We start from the raw sequence: 20994 nt of genomic DNA, 5'->3' as shown, positions 1-20994 counted from the left end.
ATTTTGCAGGCGGCAATTTAGCCCTTTTTCTAACTCACTCTGGGATCCTTTTCAATTATCTGTGATTGCAGCTTAAGTGTCCATTTTTCGCGCGGGGAGTCATCAGATTTTCCTAATTTATTTTTTTTTTTTTAATATAGGAAAAAAAAAATCTTCTCCTTTGTCTCCCGTAGAACAAAGAAAGGCGAACGCACTATTTAAACAGAGAGGGCCGAGCCCACCCCCAGGGGAGAGGCGCTGCCTTAATGGGGTTACACGCAGCAGAAATTTGGCCGGGAGTGTGTAATCACTGCCTGAATTAATGGGAAAAGGGGATCTTTGGAGCCGGCTGAATAGCCCAGCTGCAGCGATTATCTCGTCACTCATCGGAATGACGACGGAATTAGTTCCAGAGATAAACCCGGACGGCGGAGGAGGCGAGACACCCACCGGGGATTTATTTCCCACTTAACGACACTGGGGAGGTGCCTTTCGGTCGGGCAGCCTGTGCCGCTCGCAGGGGGGTCACGGGAGGTCAGAAGGGGAGCTGGGCATCGGTTTGTGCAAATTCAGTCCTTTTTCAGGGATCTGCCGCTGCTCTGTCCCAAATCACCTCCCTGTTCCCCAGATCCTGCCTTCGAAAGGGCAGTCCCAGCCGGGCTGAGCCCCATCGCTGCTGGGGATGTGGGAACAGTGTCCTCACACCTGCTGAGGGCTGCACAGGTATTTGCCCAGCCATCCAGGACCCACAGCTCTCCTAGGACTTGTGGGTGCCACCACGAGGCTGGGAAAAGTCAAGAGGGACAACTGGTTCCTGGGGAAAGCCAAACACGAGACCTTTGGGTTGGAAATGCCCCAACCACGTGTGCTGGCACCAGAACCCCCCTGCCCTGGGCTGATCCCACAGCAGGGTAGGGGGGGATTCTGCCCCTGTCTCAGGTGGGACCCCCCTGCAGAGCTGCTCCAGCCCTGGGAACAACAGCACAAGGACGTGGAGCTGCTGGAGAGAGTCCAGAGGAGGCCCCGGAGCTGCTGCCAGGGCTGGAGCCCCTCTGCTCTGGAGCCAGGCTGGGAGAGCTGGGGGGGTTCCCCTGGAGAGCCCCTGGTAGGGCCTGAAGGGGCTCCAGGAGAGCTGGAGAGGGACTGGGGACAAGGGACGGAGGGGCAGGACACAGGGAATGGCTTCCCAGTGCCAGAGGGCAGGGATAGATGGGATATTGGGAAGGGTGAGGGTGGTGAGGCCCTGGCACACTGGACCATCTATTCCACCCCCTTACCATGGGCAGGGACAACTTCCACTATCCCAAGTTGCTCCAAGCCCTGTCCAACCTGGCCTTGGACACTCCCAAGGATGGAGCAGCCACAGCTTCTCTGATGCTTTGACACCACATATCTCCCTGACACGTTCAGTACAGCTGCACAGGCAGCTCCCATCCTAAAACAATTAATAAATGCTGTATTCCCTGTCTTGGGATGACTTCAGGAGGTGGAAACACAGTGACCAGTCTTGGGGTGACTTTAGGAGGTGGACACACAGTGGCCAGTTGCACATCAGATACAGCTGTGCTGGATGGTGGGGAAGAAAAGACTGGTGCATTAATTCTGTGTTTTCATTTTAAACATCTGCAGGAACGAGTGTTTTTATGTGAGGAAAGATCCCAACAGCCTCAGCTGACTCGCTGCACTCTCCCATTCGAGGAGGTTCATAAGGAGCCGGGGAGAAAAGCGTGTAATTTATTTAAAGAGGGTTTTGTTTGGTTGTTGTTTTTTTTTTTTTCTCTCTCCTCCTGGCACTCGGAGACACTCAAGAGAGCCTTTGCTTCCATGAGAGCTGTGATTGCTCGAGTGCTCCGGAGCCCACCCTGTGCATTGTTGTTCGCACAAACAGCCCAGCTGCCGCCGCCGGGTGTCACACGCGACTCCTGGCCAAGGGCTCACAATGCCCCTTTTCCCAAGGAAAGCCGGCAGGGCTTGGGAAAACCCCTGGGGAAGGGGCTGGGAACGGGGGGAAAGCCGTCACCCCGAGTGACCTCGGGTGACAGCGACAATCCCTGCGACGGGTCCTGTCTTTGGGCTGAAACACAAAAAAAGGGCATCGCCGTGGCACCAATTCCCGGCAATTCCCAGCAATTCCCCGCTTCCCTCCGCCTTTTCCCAGCTGGTCCAGAGCTCTGGGAATCTCCCCGTGCCCGCGCACCGAGCACTTTAATCGCTGCCGCTGTATTGGTATCATTGCTGCTAATGGTAATCAATAAATTAAGGGCTGTGGGATTCCCCGCTGAGAGATCGCCCCGTTGCGACAAGCACTTTAAACCCCTACACCCCCGCTGGGAAAGCCATTCCCGCTGGAATTGCTGCCGTGCCGGCTGGGACAGCTCCCGGGGGAGACGGAGAGTTGTAAATCACGGTCTTGTAGAGGCTGGTACTGGTTCAGTGCGAGGGATAAAGAGCCCACGAAGGCTTTTGTGCTGCGGGTTGGAGTGACACAATCCCAGGGGTGAGAAATCAGGGATGCTCATCCTTATGGAATCAGGATTTCTTTTTTTTTCTGGTGGAAAACTCAGGTTGGAGTTTTGAACTCAGACCTGAGGTGTGTGTGACAACACGGTGAGGTTGGTGAGGTAATCTGAAATCTTCCAGGTAATAAGAGACAGGACAAGAGGAAAGAGGCTTGAGTTGTGCCAGGGGAGGTTCAGGTTGGATATTGGGAAAATCTCTTCATGGAAAGGGCTGTCCAGCCCTGGCACAGCTGCCCAGGGCAGTGGTGCAGTCCCCATCCCTGGAGGGATTTGAAAGCCATGTGGATGTGACACTTGGGGACATGGGTTAGTGGTGTTGGGATGGAATTCCTGTGGAGCCTCCCTGTCAGCTCTCCTTTCCACTGGCAATTTCCCTGGCATGTTAAGAAAGGCTCAGAGCATTTCCCTTTCCAGCTGCCCTGGATTGGGAGAGAAGACTTTATTAGCAACCCAAGATTTACAGCCTTGTGCTTTCCCAAGCTGCCTATTTCCCAAGAATAAATGGGAAGGGGGAAGCTCTGCACAGCTTTCCTTCCCAAGGCTGGGTTTTAGGCTCTGGTTATTGTTTCATTAAATGAGTGGTTCTGTTTTTTTCTTTCTTGCAGCTGCAAAAAAGCCCTGGGCCCAAGGGTGGCAAATTGACCAAACACCACAATTTCCCCAATTTTCCCTTCCAAACCTCCATATTCACGTGTTTGATTTGCAAAGGATCTTTTTGCAGCGGCCTGAAAGTTTGACCTGCTTGGAGCAAGTCATAAAATGAGCCGTGTTCCTCTAATTTGTCCTGGTTCTGGAGGGATGTGGCAGCTCCAGAGCCTGGAATGCTGCCACGCTGAGGTGCTTGAGGAGCACATCCCAGTCTGCCTCCAGCAGAGCTCCAGGATCCATCAAATCCATGATTAAATGGCTCAGGGGGACACAATGTGTTCGTGCCCATCCATCACTGAACAAAACCCGGGAGCTGAGCCTGGCGTGGTGCTCCAGCTCCTGGCTTTGTCCCAGCTTTGCTCCTGCTGGTTCCCACAGCCCCTCCACCAGGCTGTGAGCTCAGCCTTCCCCCCTCTGGAAAAGGATGGAGTGCTGCTGGTCGGAATTTATCATCACCTTGTTTTCACGGATGAGGGAAAACGAGTTTAATTTCGATTTCCACAGAGGGCGAAGGTGCTCAGTGTTTGCCAGGCTCCCGGATTTCCTCTGGGCAAGACAAATCTGGACAAAAAAAAAAAAAAATCCCAGCTTTCCAAGTGATCTCATTGTTGTTTCCTTCCCCCTGGAGCCAACAAAGTGCTCAGTGAAGTGGCCAGCGAGGCACCACTCCATCGGATATCCGGGAAACGCCGCAGGGAACCTGCCCAGGGGCTGCTTTTTGCCATGGAAGAGGCTCCAAAGGAGACTGAAAGGCAGCAGTGATTCTGCAGGATGGGAATTAGGGATGGAATCCAAAGGTATAAATGCCCTTTGGAGAAAATGAAGAGAAAAGGGTCCAGAGGAGTTGAATTCCCACTGCACGGCTGGTGATTCCCTCCTCCTGCAAAGCAGAGGGACAGAACATGGACTGAGCATGTTAAAGATGCATCAGCAGCGTGAAAATCTTATTTAAATTAAGCATTGGCAAAAGGAGATGAAAAGCCTAGGTTGGTTTTCCCTCCCTGACATCCCTGGCCTTCTCAGCTCACAACATTTCTGAGCCAGAAACCGTCGCAAGCTGGAGACAGGGAGAGCAGGAGTGGGAAACTCCCGGCAAGGAGGAATTCTGGATGCTTTCTGGGAAAAGTGGTGGGTGAAAGATGGAGGGAAATGGTCTCAGAGAGAGAGAGAGAGAGAGAAAGAGCTTCTGGGGATGTGTTTGGGAGAGGAAAACCAAGAGGAAAGGTGCACCAGCACAGCACGGATCACTCGTGGCTCATTATTACAAGGGATGGAGTGATAGGACAAGAGGGAATTGCTTCCCAGTGCCAGAGGGCAGGGTTAGATGGGATATTGGGAAGGAATTCCTGGCTGGGAGGGTGGTGAGGCCCTGGCACAGGTTGCCCAGAGAAGCTGTGGCTGCCCCTGGATCCCTGGAAGTGTCCAAGGCCAGGCTGGACAGGGCTCAGAGCAACCTGGGCTAGTGGAAGGTGTCCCTGCCCGTGGCAGGGGGTGGAACTGGGTGATCTTTAAGGTCCCTTCCAACCCAAACCATTCAGAGATTCTATCATCCATATCTTCCTACATCCCCTAACAGTTTTCCAGTGTCATGCCATGGAGTTACATGAATTAATTTTCTTAATCACCTTCAGTGGACCCCTTAGGAGGAGCCCAGAGCTCTCCAGGACCACCAGCTGAGGAGCTCTGCCCAACGTGGAGATGCTCTTCCCTCTCACATCCAGCCTTTGAAGAAGCTGCTGTGCCTGAAGTCGCAGCCTCTCCCAGCCCAAGGCCAACAGGCAGAGACTTGAGAGCTGTAAAATCAGATGCTCTGGGCTTAAATCAGGTTTTAAGCAGCGATTATCCCCAGGCAGTGTGGAGAGGAGGATCCTGGAAGGGCGAAGCACGAGGAGGGGAGGGATTTGAGCCCTGGAGGAAGTGGGATGGGAGAGGTGGGAAGCTGTTCCTGGAGATAACGAGGTGCAGGGGAGGCCACACAGCAAGTTCTGTGGGTCCTGCCTTCCTCCCTTCAGCTGAGGCTCAAAAAAAAGGGGAACAAAAGGATGAGTGTAGGGCTGGTTGGATCCAAGAGCTGGTGGCCACACACCTCGAGCACAGCTGAGGTGGGGTAGGTGGTGGCTGTGGAAAAGCAGTGGAAAAGGGGCAGGTCCCAAGGAAATCTTTAATTTTGGGGTACCAGGGAGGCACCCAGGGAGGCACAGGATCCCAGGGAGGCTGCACTGTCTCCATCCTTGAGGATTCCCAGGGGCAAACTCAACACAGCCTGGTCTGCCCTCATGGGTGACCCTGCTCTGAGCAGCAGGTTGGACTAGAGACATCCTGAGGTCCCTTCCAACCTGAATTTCCCCACGATCCCAAGACATATCCAGACGGTTCCTCCTTTGCAGAGCCTTTCCAGAGGATCCAGGGTGTTGGGGGAGAGAAGCCAGAACACCACTCCAGACAGGAATTTCCTGACAAGTCCCACACTGGTAAATCTGACACGGCCAAACAGGTTTGGAAAACGCTGCCTTGAACCTCCAGGGACACATGGGGGGTGGGCAGAGGAGAACTGAGCTTGACCCCACAGAGCCAGGCAGAATAATTCTGTGGAAATGATGGTTGGCAGAGATTTGGAAAACAATAATACTTCTTTTTTTGCCTCTCTGCCCTGCTCAGGTGAGATCTCCCCTGCAGAGCTGCCTCCAGCTCTGGGGTCCCAGCACAGGAAGGACGTGGAGCTGTTGGAGCAAGACCAGAGGAAGGACCAAGATCATCAGAGGGATGGAGCAGCTCTGCTGGGAGGAAAGGCTGGGAGAGTTGGGATTGTTCAGCCTGGAGAAGGGAAGGCCCTGGGGTGACCTAACTGTGGCCTTGTAGTGCTTGAAGGAGCTAAAAAGAAAGATGGAGAGAGATTATTGACAAGGGCCTGGAGTGACAGGACAAGGGGGAATGGCTTCCCACTGCCAGAGGGCAGGGTTAGATGGGATATTGGGAAGAAATTCTTCCCTGTGAGGGTGGTGAGGCCCTGGCACAGGTTGGGTAGAGAAGCTGTGGCTGCTCCTGGATCCCTGGAAGTGTCCAAGGCCAGGTTGGAGCAACCTGGGCTAGTGGAAGGTGTCCCTGCCCATGGCAGGGGGTGGAATTGCACGCTCTTTAAGGTCTCTTCCAATCCAATTTTTTGGCTCTATGATCCTGTAGCACCTGGAAATGTCCCAGACCCCGTTGGGATAAAGAAGCCACAACACTGAATTAAATATCTCTCTGCTCCAACCGCCGTTGGAAAAGCCAAAGGCAACTTCAGCAACTTCCAACAGCACCAAATTCCCTCCTTTCACGAAATCAGCTTTGCAAACACAAACACAACATCTCACAACCCCCTCCTGGCTCCTGGTCACCCTCAGCCCTGTGTCTCCTTCAGCCAAACTCTCCATCTCCAAGGAGCAGTGGCTGTAACAAAACAGCTGGGGGTGACTCGGGGTCAGCACCGCTGGTTTTGTGACAGCTTTCCTGTGCCTGCAGGATCCTGGGGTGTTGTGTCTCCCTCCACCCTGTGTTTGATGGGCACATGGGGCCAGATCCATGGTGGTATAAACGTGCAGATCTCAGCTTGTTGGAGAACTAACTCACCTTTTTCATTTCCTTTGACCCAGGGGCTGCTTTTTGCAGCGAAAACGAAACAATAATTTAAGGGCAGAGGAAATTTTAATATCCCTCCTCCCAAAATAGCACTGGAGAAGAGTTAAGATCTTTTAGCCTGAAGGACTTGGATAAATGGAACAGGAGGTTTTTTTATCGCCATCATCATTTATTATTTAATTTTCCCTCCTCAGGTAAAAGTGGGAGACTTTTCTTGCAGCCTGGTTTTATCCCTTTCTGGTGCCATCCATAAATATTTCACTAAGAGCTCCGTGGGCAGCAAGTTTATTTTTGGCATGAACATCCACTGCCTGGAGGGTGGACTCCTCTGAAACATTTATGGGATCCCATAAATGCAACAGGATCCCATAAATCTGAACAAAAAGGAGGAAAAACAATTCTTAGGAAGCACAGCAGGGGATCACCTTGTTTGTTTACCCCACAAGCACAGTGTACTTTGTGTTTGCTCTCCAAGAAATCTGAATTATTCCCTTAAAAGAGCTGTTAGGGTGGGAAAACAGCTTTGTAGGGATAAGGAAAAAATGAATTGGAAGCCCCAAAGGAGGGATGGATCTTAGGAGTCTGACAGTGGGATTTGTGTGAGCCACGAAGCTTCTGTGTTGGGTTTTACTGGGAGCCCTTGTGCTGCCACTGGTACCAGTTACCAGCTGCATCGTGGCCCAGTTGAACACCAGGGATGGAGACAGGTCTTCCAGGAGTCCCAACATCCTGGGAAATCCTGTAGGATGGCTCATGGGTGGCACCAGGACTTCAAAGGCTTCCCAGCAGCCAATGTTTTCCATGGGGAAAGGCTGGGCACGTGCCAGTGGTGTGGGTTGTATCCACTGATTTTTCTTTTTAAAATAAAATTAATTGAATTTTTAAAAAAATTCAGCCTCTCTGAGCAACCATCAGCCCAGGGTGAGAAGTTTAGGAATTCCTCGTGGGTGGGGGAATGAGGGACCTCTCCAGGTGCACATCTCAGGGCGAACCACAGCTATTTTTGGCCCCTGTGTATCCACATTGTTTTCTCCATGGATGCAGCAGGGATTTACTAAAAATAAACAGGTATCCAGGGAAGAGGGTGTGAAGGCAGCTGCTCCCATGGGCAGGTGCCAACGTGGAGGTGCCCAAGCAGAAAACACAGCAAGAAACAGCCCCAGCAGGTCATGGGAGCAGGGATTTAACCCAGATTTGGTGGTTAATGTTGGACCAGGTCTAGGTCAGGAGGACCCACCAAGGAGCACACCATCCCTGGCTTTCCCCCTTTTCCAAATCACTCTGCTTTCCTCTTCTTTTCTTTGGGAATTGTTGTGGATTTCATTCAGCTTTTGCAGCCCTGAAAACACGGAACAATAGTGGGATGGGGAAGCTCAGGAAGCTGGGGAGCAGGAACAATGGTTGGTGTTGTGTCCTTTCCCCTTCCACATCCCTCCTTCTCCAGGAAGCCTGACCTCTCTGTTGGATGTTTTCCAGGCTTTTGCACCCCAAGGCAAACCCAAGGCTGCAGGTCACAGCCTGGTGAGATGCACCAGTGGTGTGAAATGTCTTCCCTTGTTGGCTGAAAGAGTCTTGGAGGTAAAAAATGGCACTAAATCCTGTCCTGGAGAGATCCCTTTTCCCTCTCTGATCCCACCATAGCCCTGCTGGGGCTTTGGAGCTCTGCACACCCCTGGGCAGGCACATGGATGCCCCTGTGATGGATCCATGGCCAGCAGGGACTTGGGTGCAGGTCAAGGAGGGGATGGAAGGAGCCAACACAGCACCCCAATGTTAAGGATGGGGCTGTTGCAAGCAAAGGAGGTGCTGTCAGGACATGTATCCTTCCTTCCATGAGTGTTGGATGTGGAGGGAGCACGGGAAAGCCTTTTGGAGGCTGGTGGTCCATGGACTGGGATGGAGACAACCAGCAGGAGACTGTCCCACTCAGCACATGACAAGAGAGGCAGGAGGGATGTGTTTTAGGAGCCTTCTGCAGGGAAGCCAAGGGTTTTTAGGGATGTGTTTTAGGAGCCTTCTGGAGGGAAGCCAAAGGTTTTTAGCAGTGCTGAGTCCCAAAGGTGTCCTCTTTTCCCTTCAGAGCTTCAGCTCTCACTGGTGACGTTGCCTTAGCAACCTCAAAGTGTGTCCAGGGGCTCCAAAAACAGGGAGAGGCTGGGATTGAGATGGTGCCAACTCCCTGCCAGCACAGGGATGGGGCCGGATGGTGTGACCTGTGCCGTGGGGACGTCTGTACATGGATCCTATCCAAGCTTTATCCAACTAAAACACTTCCCAGCGGCCACGGGGCAGCTGGGGCATGGCCCAGCATATTTATCTTGTCTTTGCTTTGTGAGCAAAGACCAGTTTGGTTTTTTGGGGGACAAAAAGGAAGAGCACTTTGCAATGTGTTCCCACCCGCGCCGGGTTCAAGGCGAGGTGGGTGTGAGAGCCCTCGAGCCCTCCCCGTGTGCTCCCCTTTCCTCTGGGAAGGAAAAAGGAGTTTGCTCCGAGCAGCCCCTGCCCCAGAGCTGCAGATTCAGGGCTTTATGCTGCTCTTGGTGTAATTAAAACAAGATGCAGACAAGGGGTCTTATCCTGCTCTCCTCCGGGGATGAGGAGCAGGGGTGATTAACAGGGATGGGCACCAGGGAGGGACCTCCTCACAGATTAACACTGGGGGAGGGGGATTAACTTTCTGGGGGGGGGAAAGGACCACGTGGGGGATGAGAGTCTCCACAGCAAATTTGGTTTTCCTCAGTGCTCACTCAGCCCCTTCATTCCATGGGGCAGCTTTCCCTTCCCCTGGGGCTTGAAGATGAGGATGCAGGAGGAGCAGGATGTGTCCCCTGTCACTGGGGGACGTGTGATTAACGGGTTCCAAGCCATGTGTCCCTCACAGTTCGTTAAATCCTGGCTCCAGATCCTTCCCTGCATGGTATAGATCTCAGTCATTTAATTACAGATCCTTGGAGGTTTTGTGTGTGGGACCAAAAATCCCATTCCCTGGAAGCTGGGGGTGCTGGCTCAGTTTTTTGGCAACGGTGCAACACACAGGCACAGAGGGGCTGGTGGAAAAATGCAATAACAGTAAAATGGGAAAGACTGGGAAGGCTGGGAATGGGGTGTCAAAGCTCAGAGATCGTGGCAAGACTGGAATCTCCGGGCTGGGCAGGACAGGGCAGCACAGAGGAGGCAAAATACCCCAAATTTGTGGTGTAAAATGAATAATCCGTGTGATGGTGGTGCTGGTACCAGGACATGGCCAGCACAGATGGGGGCTGGGTGGAAAGGGAGGTTGGTTTTGAGGGGGTAACAAGAGAGGGACCATGGGAACAGTGAGATGCCGGGGACTCACCCCATCCCTGGAAGTGTCCAAGGCCAGGTTGGACAGGGCTTGGAGCAACCTGGGCTAGTGGAAGGTGTCCCTGCCCATGGCAGGGCGTTGAAAAAAGATGATTTTTAAGGTCCCTTCCAATCGAAACCATTCTGGGATTCTCTGGTGAAAGAGGTGCCCAGATGGGGCTGTGGCAGTTTGGGGGCAAGTGGGGTGGGGAAGGGTAAATGGGGAGGGGTGACAGGGGGGGTGCAATGCTGGGGGCACACGGGGGGGCAGGGGATGTTCATGTGCTGCAGGGTTTTTGGGGGGCAGTGTTTCGCGGAGGTCAGGGCACATCACCCCAGGGAGCTCCGGGTGGGTCTGTGGGGGTGCGTGACACGCTGCTCCGGGGGCTTTGGGATGCTCCAGGAGCTTTGGGATGCTCCAGGGGCTTTGGGATGCTCCAGGGGGGGAGGTCCGTGTCACACGGCCTCGTGGGGCTCCGGGGGATTCGGGACACACCATCCCTCGGGGTTCCAGACCGGGATCCAGGACACCCCATCCCTCGGGGCTCCGTGGGGTTCCCTCCGTGGGACCTCGAGGGGTCCGTGTCACCCCACCCCAGGGGCAAGTGGGGAGCTCCGGGAGGGTCCGTGTCCCGCTGGTCTGTGGGGCTCCGGGGGGATTCGAGGGGCTCCGTGTCCCCTCGCTCCTGGGGGCTCCGGGGGGGTCTCTGTGTCCCCCCACCCCGGGGGTCTCTGGGGGTCTCTGTATTTCCCCACTCCGGGAGGTTCCAGGGCGTTCCAGGGGGCTCCGTGTCATCCCTCCCCGGGGGTCTCCTTGTTCCCCCTTCCCGGTGGCTCCGGGGGTCACCGCGCCAACCCTTCCCTGGGCTTTCCAGGGGGTCCCGGGGGTCTCCTTGTCCCCCCTTCCCGGAGCGCTTCGGGGGTCTCCGTGTCACCCCGCTCCTCGGGGCTCTGTGTCACCCCTTCCCCGGGGCTTCCAGAGGCTCCGGTGTCCTCCCTGTCTCCTTTCCCAGGGTTTTTTGGGGTCTCCTTATCCCCATTCCCGGGGGGCTCCGGCGGCTCGGACGAGCCCACGCCCCATCACGGGGGGGGGGACGACAGCGGTGGGAGCTGGACGGGCGGGGGGGGGGGGTGTGGGCGTGTGGGATGGCACCGGGGGTGTGCGCGCCGGGGGCTGGAGTTGGGCGAGCCCATTCCCGCCGGAGGGGTGGCCGCCCGCATCGCGTCGCTGTGTTCGCTCCCAGAACCTGCGGCTTGTCCGCGAATTCCCGACGCCACTCGCTGCGAGACGAGTAAAAAATTTCGAAGATGGACGCTGCGCGGGCAGAAAGGCGCGGAGCAAGGAAAGCAAGCCAGGTGTCGCTCGGCTCCGTCCGTTGCCCCCCCTGCCCGGCGGCGCGGAGTGGTGCGCGCGGCGCGGGGCGGGGCGCGGCGCGGCCGCGGCGGGGCCGCCCCGTCCCTGAGGCGCATCGCGGTCGCCATGGCGCTGTGCGGCCGCTCCGCGCTCCTCCCGCCGCCCCCGCGCCACCGCGCCCGGCCCCGCAACCCCGCCGCCTCCGTCAGGTACCGCCGGGCACACCGGGGAGGGAGGGGAGAGCGGGTGACAGCCGGCGGGAGGGCTGCGCTGAGGGGGCGTGAGGAGGAAGGGGGATGGGGCGATGCGGGGCTGTCGAGGGAGATGGTGAGGCGATAAAGGGTTTGATGTGGCCCAGACTGGGGTGTTCGGAGGGCTGGCAGTGCTGATGGTGGAGAAAATAGGGTTTAATGGCAGTTTGAGGTCGTTGGGATGGGAAGGCTGGGGGTGTGCAGGGCTTTGGGGGGGGGGGGATAGAGGAGGTGCATTAACTGCGTTAAGGAGGGGTATTAAGGGAGATGATGGGGCGATAAGGGTTTTTTTTATGGCCCAAACTGGGGTGTTCGGGGGGTTGGCTGTGCTGATTGCGGAGAAAAATAGGGTTTAACGCCCGTTTGAGGGCGTTGGGATGGGGAGGATGGGGAGGAGCGGGGGCTGCGGGGCTCTGGGGGTGCTGAGGTGGGCTGGGATAAAGGGGCATTAGGGAGGGGTTTTAAGGGAGATGAGGGGGCCGTAAAGGGTTTGGTGTGGAAGAAACTGGGGTGTTCGGAGGGTTGACTGTGCCGATTGTTGAGAAAACCGGGTTTAACGCCGCTTTGAGGGCGATGGAACGGGAAGGGCGGGCGGCGCAGGGCTTTGGGGATGCTGAGGTGGAGGGGTTGGGGTATTAGGGAGAGGTTTTAGGGGATAGGAGGGGCTTTTAAGGGGGTCGGTGTGGGAGAAGGTGAGGTTTTCACAGAGCTGTGACGCCGATTAGGGATAAAATAGGTTTTAGCGCCTGTTTGAGGGTGTTGGGGTGGGAAGGACGGGGGTGGGATTGAGGGGTTGGGGCATTAAGGAGGGGTTTTAAGGGAGATGAGGGGGTGTTAAGGGTTCGATGTGACCCAAACTGGGGTGCTTAGAGAGCTGATAGTGCTGATCGTGGAGAAAATAGGGTTTGACACCTATTTGGGGGCGTTGGGGTGGGCTGAGGAATGGGGGTGCAGGGGGGTGGACAGAGGGGTTGGGGCATTAAGGAGGGATTTTCTGGCGTGCAGGGGGCGTCGAGGCGTTTTGGGGGGTGTTGCAGGGGAGGTTTGTGGTCATTAAGGAGGTTTTGGTGGGGCTGGAGCAGTGGGAGCAGCGTGTGAGGGGCTGGGAACAGGAGGAAAGGGAGTAGCACAACAGGGACAGGCAAATTTGGCAGGTTTGGCTACCAAGAGGGAGGAGTTGGTGGCCCCGACAAGAGGCCAGGCAAGGGCCTGACACGACCTTGTGGGGATTGGAAAAGCTGGAATCCTGCTGGAGCAGGGTGTGTGGGAGGCCGGGATGGATGAGGGACAGGGGGACAACAAGGGGAGTTTGGAGAGGGGCTGGTGTGGAGGGAGTGGGCTTGGGGTCCTGTTCCTGTGGGGATATAAACCTGGCTCTGGTTTGGGAGGGGATGGGTGTGGACTGCCTTGGAGACAGGGAAAAAGGGCTTGGGAAAAGGTAGGAAAGGGGAATTAGGGCAGGGGTAGCCGAAGTTTGGGAGGGGGTTGAGGGATTACAGAGAGGAAGGAGGTGGTGCATTTGTGTGGGCACCTTCTGGGTGGTTGAGGAGGGTACAAAGGGAATAAATAACACTCCCTGAGGTTCTGGAATACAGTGGGATAGGCCTTGGAGGAGGTGGGGTGTGAGGACATGTGAGATGGTGGCCTGGGCTCTGGGAGCTCAGGTGTCAGCTCAGGTGTCCTGAGGTTGCCAGGGCTCTGTTTCCCTGAGACTTCAGGAGCAGCCTGAAGGGTTTGAATGGAGGACACGGCCCCAAGTTGTGCCAGGGGAGGTTTAGGTTGGGCAGCAGGGAAAATTTCTCCACTGGAAGGGTTGTCAAGTGCTGGAACAGCTGCCCAGGGCAGGGGTGGAGTCACCAGGTATTTAAAAGGTATTTAAAAGCCGTTTCTGTGGCACTTGGGGAAGTGGTTTTGTGGTGGCCTTGGCAGTGCTGGGGTAAGGTTGGACGGTCTCAGAGGGCTTTTCCAACCTTCATGAGTCCATGATTCTGTCCCTTAACACCACAAAGAACAGCCCAGGAACTGAAGTGCTTGGTGCTTTCAATAGTTCCAGCACAATACATGGAAGTATTCAGCAGTGGAAAGCCAGATAATAGGCGTTGCACGTGAACTGCAGACAAACACTTGGCCGAGCAACCTGGGGGCTGTGTTTGCTGGAGGTTTTCAATTAAAACAAAACAAAAACACCCCCCCAAAAAAAAAAAACAAACAGTTTTTCATGTTTAGTACAAGAAGGGAACAAAAGCATTTTCACTTTTTTGGACAATGAGGAATTCTGCTCTGAGGGAGAGAAATGGAGGTTGTTCTGCTGGTAACACGTGAGCGTGGCTGTGCCGTGCTGGTTGTGTTCCCTCCCTGCCTGCACTTAGAAGTGGCATTGCTCATGAGAGAGAAGCAAAAGAGACCTTTTCAAATGATGTTTTCATGGAATAAATGAATCTTAATTGTTCAGGGAGAGCTCAGTGTTTCTTTAGAGCATCCAAAAACTCACGATCCGCAGCAGAACGCCGGGATGGGAACAAAAAAAGTGCTGCAGGAGAAAATGGTTTCCACTCAAGCCTCTCTCTCTTCCTGAGTGATTTTTGTAATCTGAGACCCTGTTTTAGAGTTTGTCATGAGAACATTCGGGCTCTGGGAACATCTGCAAGCTTTTGAGCTGCACTAGGAGCTCCAGCCAGCATCTGGAATTTGGCACTTTAGAGGAGCCATGTCGTCCGTTAATTTTTTTCCTCCTCAACATTTCTTGTTCTTGTGTTCTCTTTTTTCCTTTTTCTTTTTTTTTTTATTTATTTTCAGCCCAGATGGAGGCCAGTGTTTGCAATAAATTTCCCAAGCAGTCAGCAGATAGCAGGCACTTCATAAAAATAACTTGAAACAAAGCAATCCGTGACCCTCCCTCGCCCTGCCCCTGAGTCCCAAACAGGAATGGAAAAATTCTTCAGACTATATAAAGACTGGGGTAAGGGCCAGAGGGAATTCTTGGAGTTCTTCCACAGACTTTGGAGTTTTGCTGTGCCATGTGGGGAGCAACCCCAGCAAGTAAAGAATGGGTTTGGAAACAGAAATGAAAAATCCCTTGACTAAGGGAGGAAAACTGCCCAAAAAAGGGGATGTTTTTTTGGAGGGTGATGTCATCCTTCCTGTGTCTGTGTTCCGTGGTGAATGAGTGTTTCCCTTCATTTCTGAGCAAAATGTCTATTAAATGGTTGCTTTAAGTATCTCCCCCTGAAAATGACTGTGGATTTGGTGTGTTTGGGAGGGCTCTGCACCCTCCCAGTTTGAATTCCCTTTCTGTAAAACAGAGCAGGCAAATCCTCCTCATTCCTTACCCCTGCTGGTAACAGAACACAGAATTCTCACCACGTGAGGAAATGCAAAACGAGTCCTTGGGTTCATTTTCCTGTTGTCTCTTCCCCTGTGCTCAACATTCTCATCCTCTGAACTGCCCTGTCCTTAATCACAGCGTGCTTAAGGATGTGGCTTTTTTCCTGTGGCTCCAGAGGATCCCTTGAAGAGTTGTTTGGGAGCACAGTGGTGCTGGAAACAAGTTGTTGTGGTGGTTTCCCAACCAGTTTTAATGGGAAAAATTGTGTGGAAAGATGAAGTGAAGTCTGTACCCGGGTGTTCCTGGTGGAATGATGCCGAGGTTCAGGGATTTTGTAACAGCACGGTCTCACTGGATCATTATTTTTAAGGAGTGCTCTGGATTTTAGCAATGCAAAGGCAGAGGTGATTTGACTTCCTGAAGAGGGGAAAAACAGGGAAGCAAACCCCATTCCTTGCATATGGATGGTTTTCTGCCATGGGAAGGTGGCTTAAGGTCTGTGCGTGACTGCAGCCAAAGTTGAGAGGGATGTGGAATCAAAGAAGTGATGGGAATAGAGAGGTAGAAGGAAAATGGGCCAAGGAGAGGAGCAGAGCTGTCACATCCACTCATCCACCTGTGGAGCTCCAGCTCAGGTTCCCCCTTTGCAATTGTTTGGATTGAGCTGATGGAAAAGCATCTTGGAGCTTTGTCCCCAGGAATGGGGTATTTGAGGCACTGCAGCTTCACTTCTGATTTTTGAGGTGCCAGCCAGTGCCTTGTCCTTCTAAGCAGAGGCAGAACAATCACCCTGGGGCTGCTGCTGCTTCTTCAATTATTGCCTTTTTTTTCAGTGATAATGGTTTTGGAGGGTGAGCAGTTGTAGCCTCTGATGTGCCAACATCATCAGGCAGTTCCAGAGGTTTAGGAAGGAGAGATTCAGGTTTGCTCCTTTGTGCTTTGAAGGTCTCTGAAATGCAGAAAAAAAAATGAATATTAAATGTTCCCGACCATTTGAAGTCAAGAAGTGAGGAATTTGGTCCTGGGAATGCCCACAGAGGTGAAATTTCTTTGTGTCCAGTTTTGATATTTGCTTTACTGTTCCTAAATAGTTGTTGGATCTATTTGCAGTCAAGATCTCCAGGTTCATTTTAGAGAAATTTGGGAAATAGCTGGAAAGTTTTATATGTTAAAATATGTAAACATACATATTAAAATACATTAAATTACATTACATAAAAATGTACTTTAAGGTGGGTGAATGCCGTTGTCTTTTGTGAATGCCAAGCAGTAAAAGTTATTATAAGTTATTTTAATGAGCTATGAAAAAAATAACAAAACAAAAAACTGAGAAAGCATGTCACTGTTCAAGCTAAATATTAAATTTCAAATAATCTGCTTTTGACATTAATGGAATTCTGAGAGTCTTTAACACGGTCTGACTTCTGGTTTCTGTTTTCACAGCTCCAGTGAGGTGGTGTTAATGTCAGAGTGGGGGAAATCCAGGGAAATCCTGGACTCTGATATATCAGACAACAATAATAATAATAATAATAATAATAATAATAATGTTTCTGGTAGAAACTGTGAGATCAACAAAAGACCCATAGAAAACAAACTTGATTTTTGGGTGGGGGGCAGAGTGGAAACAGACGGTAGTGACAGCAAGTTAATGAGAAATGAGATTTGGGGGAAAAAAATAACTTTCCTGTTTATTTAGTGAATGTTAAATGGAGCAGTTCCTGTTCAAAGCGTTGTCTGAGGTGGAGAGCAGGAATCTGTCCGAGCCATTCCCTGCAGATCTCCCCGGATATGGGAGGATTCTCCCACGCTTGCCAGGGAGAGCAGATTTTCCCCCTTGTTCGCTGCCATCCATCAAAGCTCGGCCACGTGCGGGTTTTTTGGGAGCCTTTGTGGGGGAGGAGCAGCGGAACATCTGCCAGGACGCGAGAGAAATCCCCCCCTCTGGCCCGTGGGAGGGGATCCATCGGGAATCGGCCCGGGATCCATGGAAATATCGCTGCATTACCACGGCAGGGAAAAGAAGAGCTCGCAGGCAGCGCCTAAATCCAGCCGGCAGCGGGGGAAAAGCGGCACATTGGGGGGAAAAATAAACGGGATTCAATGGAAAATCAAGGCGTTCGTTCTTTGTGCTGCAGAAAGGCAGAGCTGTTAATATTCCCTTTATTTGCCAACAGCCGGTGCCTCGCAGCGCCGTGTCTGTCCCCGAGCTGTGACAGCCCGGCTGTTGTAAGGCGAGGTGCTTTGCATAATTAGTGGGAAGACGTGAACAGATGAGCACTAATTCTTAGAAGTTAATGATTGTCAATTATCTTCCACCCCCACCCCCCTTTTTTTTTTCCTTTGGATCTGCTCCAAGATCAGCAGAAAATCGAGTACCTCAAGGTATAGTTCCTTAATTGGCCCAAACACCCTTTTTGTTGCCAGATGTCACCCCAAACGCTGGCTTTGCCTTTTGACCTGCCTTCATCAGCAGTCAGCTCAGCTTTGCCGCTCTTGGAAAGCGTCGTTTTCCTTCTAATTCCCGGCCTGGAGGTTGTTTGGCTCCAGAAGCTGATCCGACTTGACACATGGCTGCGGGATCGTTAGTGCAGACACAAAGGCAGCGGGAAGGGCGAGGCCGCCCCTTGGAGCATCTTATCCTGCCTCCAAACCGTGCAGAAATCACATCTTCTGGCCAAAAAAAGTGCTGGGAAAATTCCCACTTCCCCTCCCCTGCAAGTTCTTGGCCGTTCCTGAAGTTGCTTTGTAGGATATGGAATCATAAGCAGCTTCCAGCTCTTGTCCAAACTCATGGGAATGGAGAAATGAGTTCAATGGAAAAATCTCATTGAAGGATTTCGGGGCTTCCTTAGGAAAGGCTTCATGAAATGGTGCTTCCAGACACACCTGATGGAACAAATACCTGTCCATTTAATTGTGGCTAATGGATATGGGGGATCCAGAGCCACAGCTTCCAGGGAAGAAGCCCAAATCCCAGTGTTGTGGAAACCTGTCATTTGTTCTGTCGTTTCTTGGTGGTTTCTGTTTGAAATTGTGTGGCTGTGGTAAAATGCAGAGGAGTAAAAGTCAGTGCCCTTGCAGGGAGCTTGCTTTGGAGTCGGGAAAAGCCGTGGGTTTTTGTTCCCAGGACAGTCCCTTTGTTTTTGTCAGATGGCTGGTTAATGTGAAATGCAAGAAAATGCCTTTTTTTCCCCCTCCTGCCCCGACTTTATACCCAGTTTAGCCTGTATTGTTTAAAAGCATGTCATAAGAATTCTAATTATTCTCTTCCCTGTCTCTCAAAGGCATCTTTCTCCAGACACACAAGTCTACTGTGTTTATTGTCAGCCTTTGAATGTGGTGGTTTATCCACACTCGAGATGACGTTGGGAATATTTCTGGGAAGGAGCTTTTTCAAAGGGTTCTCTCCCAGAAACCACTTCTTTAAAGGAGGAGAAAGAAAAAAATATTCTGCTGAAGGTTGTTCAGTGTTAAGAATGAAATAAAAACATCTCTCTGGCCATTGCATCTCATCCTGAAGTCATGAACTTATAATTTGCCCTTTTGTGTCAGGACTGTCTCCTGCCACCCAGATTTACCTGGCAGAAGTATTTTAGCAGCTTCATCTGAGAACTTCATATATTTTTAAGGAAGGAGAGAAATACCCACCCCAGAACAAACATGCAGGTACTTTCCTCCCCCAGTTCCTCTTCCCTTTTTTCCTCCCACTGCAGTTGACTTGGACAGACCAGAAAATACTTTCACAGAGCTCAGGAAGACAACAAAATATGGGTATTTTTTGTTTTTCTCTGCTCTGGTCTCCTTGCACAGGCTCTTAAAATTACTTTTTACTTTAAATGTGTTTGGGTCACCCTTTTGGGGAAGACATTGAAATTAAGATGTAAAGATCTTAGGAGCAGGTTACCTTGTATCACATATATATATAAAATATACATAATGATAATGGTTTTTAATAAATGCAAATATCTTTCCCTGTGAGTTTTTGACCTTGTTCTTTGTCAAACTGAGTTCTAATCATTCTTTTTTTTTTTATAAAAGGGTTCATTGTGGGGGGAAATATTAAAGCAAACTCAATTTCTGTATTCCTGCTGTGTTTCTAATGCACAAAAGGTTTCAAAAATGTTTCACTCTCCAGAAAAAGCTGTGTTTGGCTGGAGAATTCCTCAAATTTGCCTTCAGAGCTGAGCACAGGTAGCAGAGGGATTATTGCATCTGGTTTCTGAGGAGCTGAGTGAAAAATCTCCCCCTTGTGCCCTCAGATAGCAACATTATAACATTCCTTCTGAGGACAGTTTCTCTCCTCACAACTGGTAAATGTTTTAATAAAAGTCTGCTTGTTGTGTCCCTGCAGAGGTCCTTGGCCAGGCTTTCCCATGGTCCTTCCAACCTGTCCTTCAGTTCCTCTGGGAATCCTGGAATTGCAGACAGCTGAGAAGCATTTTGAGAAGCATTTCGCTGATGTGCAGCTTTGTACATGAAATTATTTCATTTTCTTGTTGTTTTTTAACAGAGGCTTTAGCAGTTCTGCTTCCCTGCAGCTGGTCCTGAAATAGCTGTGGGCTTGTTTCCATACCAACAAATGAAATAAGTCCAATTTGTGCCCACAGGGAGGCTTTTCTGCTCTTGGTCTTGTGACATGGGAAGTATAAAAATATGAGCACTAAACAAAAATATCCAAGCACAGTTTGTCACAGTGGATCCTCTCACCCAGCTCAACTGGGGTCCTGCTTGAGGATGGGCCAAAAATCTCCCAGAATGAGATAAAACCCCTTCATTTTGGGTAGTTTTAGGTTAGGTTTTGGAGAATGAATAACTAGAAGTTGCTAAAATGTGCAGCCTAAAGTTCAGTGTTGTTTTCATTCATTTCCTGGCACCCCCTACATGGGCAAACATCTGATAGCACCTGATTAAGTGTCTCTTTGCTGTCATCACTGGCTTTAATTCCTGTTTCCATATTTAACATCAAACTACCCATTCATGCATCCAGCCTGGTGTGTCACAGGAATCAGGAAGTTTGAGGCAAAAAGAATCATTGAGGGTGACCTGAAAAGGGGCAGAATTAAAGCTGGAGTGGTTTGCACTGTTTTTTTTTTCTGTGACAATATTCCAGATATTGCCTGTCCTTCCCTGTGGATGTTGGGTTTCCCTTGGATTGGCCATAATGGAAACCTTTTTGTCCTTCAGAGAAAGTAGAGCACGATAATTGTAGCGTTGCTGAAAAGATCTATTTACTTTTTTTTGATGAAAACAGAAATATTTGACCCGACTGTTGTTGTTTGTTTGAACTGCTCGTAAATTTAGCTCGCTTGGAGTGTTTCTGTGAGAGGCATTTGTTTCCTGGAGCAGTTCTATAAACAAGAAAACACATTCAGGAATATCAACAGTGAAGTTTCTTGTCTTTTGTCTGTGTTTAAACAAGAACGTTGCCTGGAAGCACAAATGGCTTTGCTCTCTGTCTGCCTGCCTGTCGTGGATGGAATTTTTCCCTGGTTTGAAGATGGATGTTGAACAACTGAATTAAAATTTACATCATGGACTGTTCACTTTGATAATGAAAAATCTGGGCGAGACTTGGCATCGTTTCATTTCTTTTAATGGTGGGCTTGATGACCTTGGAGGTTTTGTCCCAAACTTAACAATTCTGATGTAGATTATCAAAGATAGATTTATAGTTTTTCTAACTGTTTATTTTCGTGGTTTATGGAAATAATTCCTTGGGCATAGAGGGGAAAATTCCTGCTTTTAGGATTGCACTTGAAAGAGTCTGGGATGTGCCCTGGAGGTGCTGAAACTCATCTTCCCCAAACTCCTGTTGGGATGTGGGTGCTCCTGCAGTCCCAGTGTCACCTTTCTGTGTGGGCATCACCCACCCCATGGCTGCAGGGCAAGGAATTCCTGGTGCCCTGGTGAGAGCAAACCTGCCCAGCAATTTTTGCAGGAGATTAGGGATTAACAGAGCACGTGGTTGGAAGG

General features: G+C 51.4%; 1 protein-coding gene across 12 annotated transcripts in view; it reads left to right on the top strand.

Annotated features, from left to right (window-relative positions):
• The first annotated feature begins 11530 nt into the window (after positions 1-11530).
• Positions 11531-20994, top strand: part of DNAAF9 (dynein axonemal assembly factor 9) — a 73220-nt gene continuing 63756 nt past the window's right edge. For all 12 annotated transcript variants that reach the window (XR_007906427.1, XR_007906429.1, XR_007906420.1 and 9 more), the window contains exon 1: positions 11531-11651. Coding sequence is in view for 1 of the 12 variants with exons in the window: in XM_051798159.1 (XP_051654119.1) it covers positions 11569-11651 (83 nt within the window). In the remaining 11 variants the exon portion in view is untranslated. The remainder of the gene's footprint in view (positions 11652-20994) is intronic.

The sequence above is a fragment of the Manacus candei genome, unplaced genomic scaffold (assembly GCF_025592945.1).
Source record: "Manacus candei isolate 608988 ecotype Guabito, Panama unplaced genomic scaffold, ASM2559294v1 h1tg000048l, whole genome shotgun sequence".
Lineage (NCBI taxonomy): Eukaryota > Metazoa > Chordata > Aves > Passeriformes > Pipridae > Manacus > Manacus candei.
Note: the sequence above shows the minus strand (reverse complement) of the source record. Positions and strands in the feature narration are given on the sequence as shown.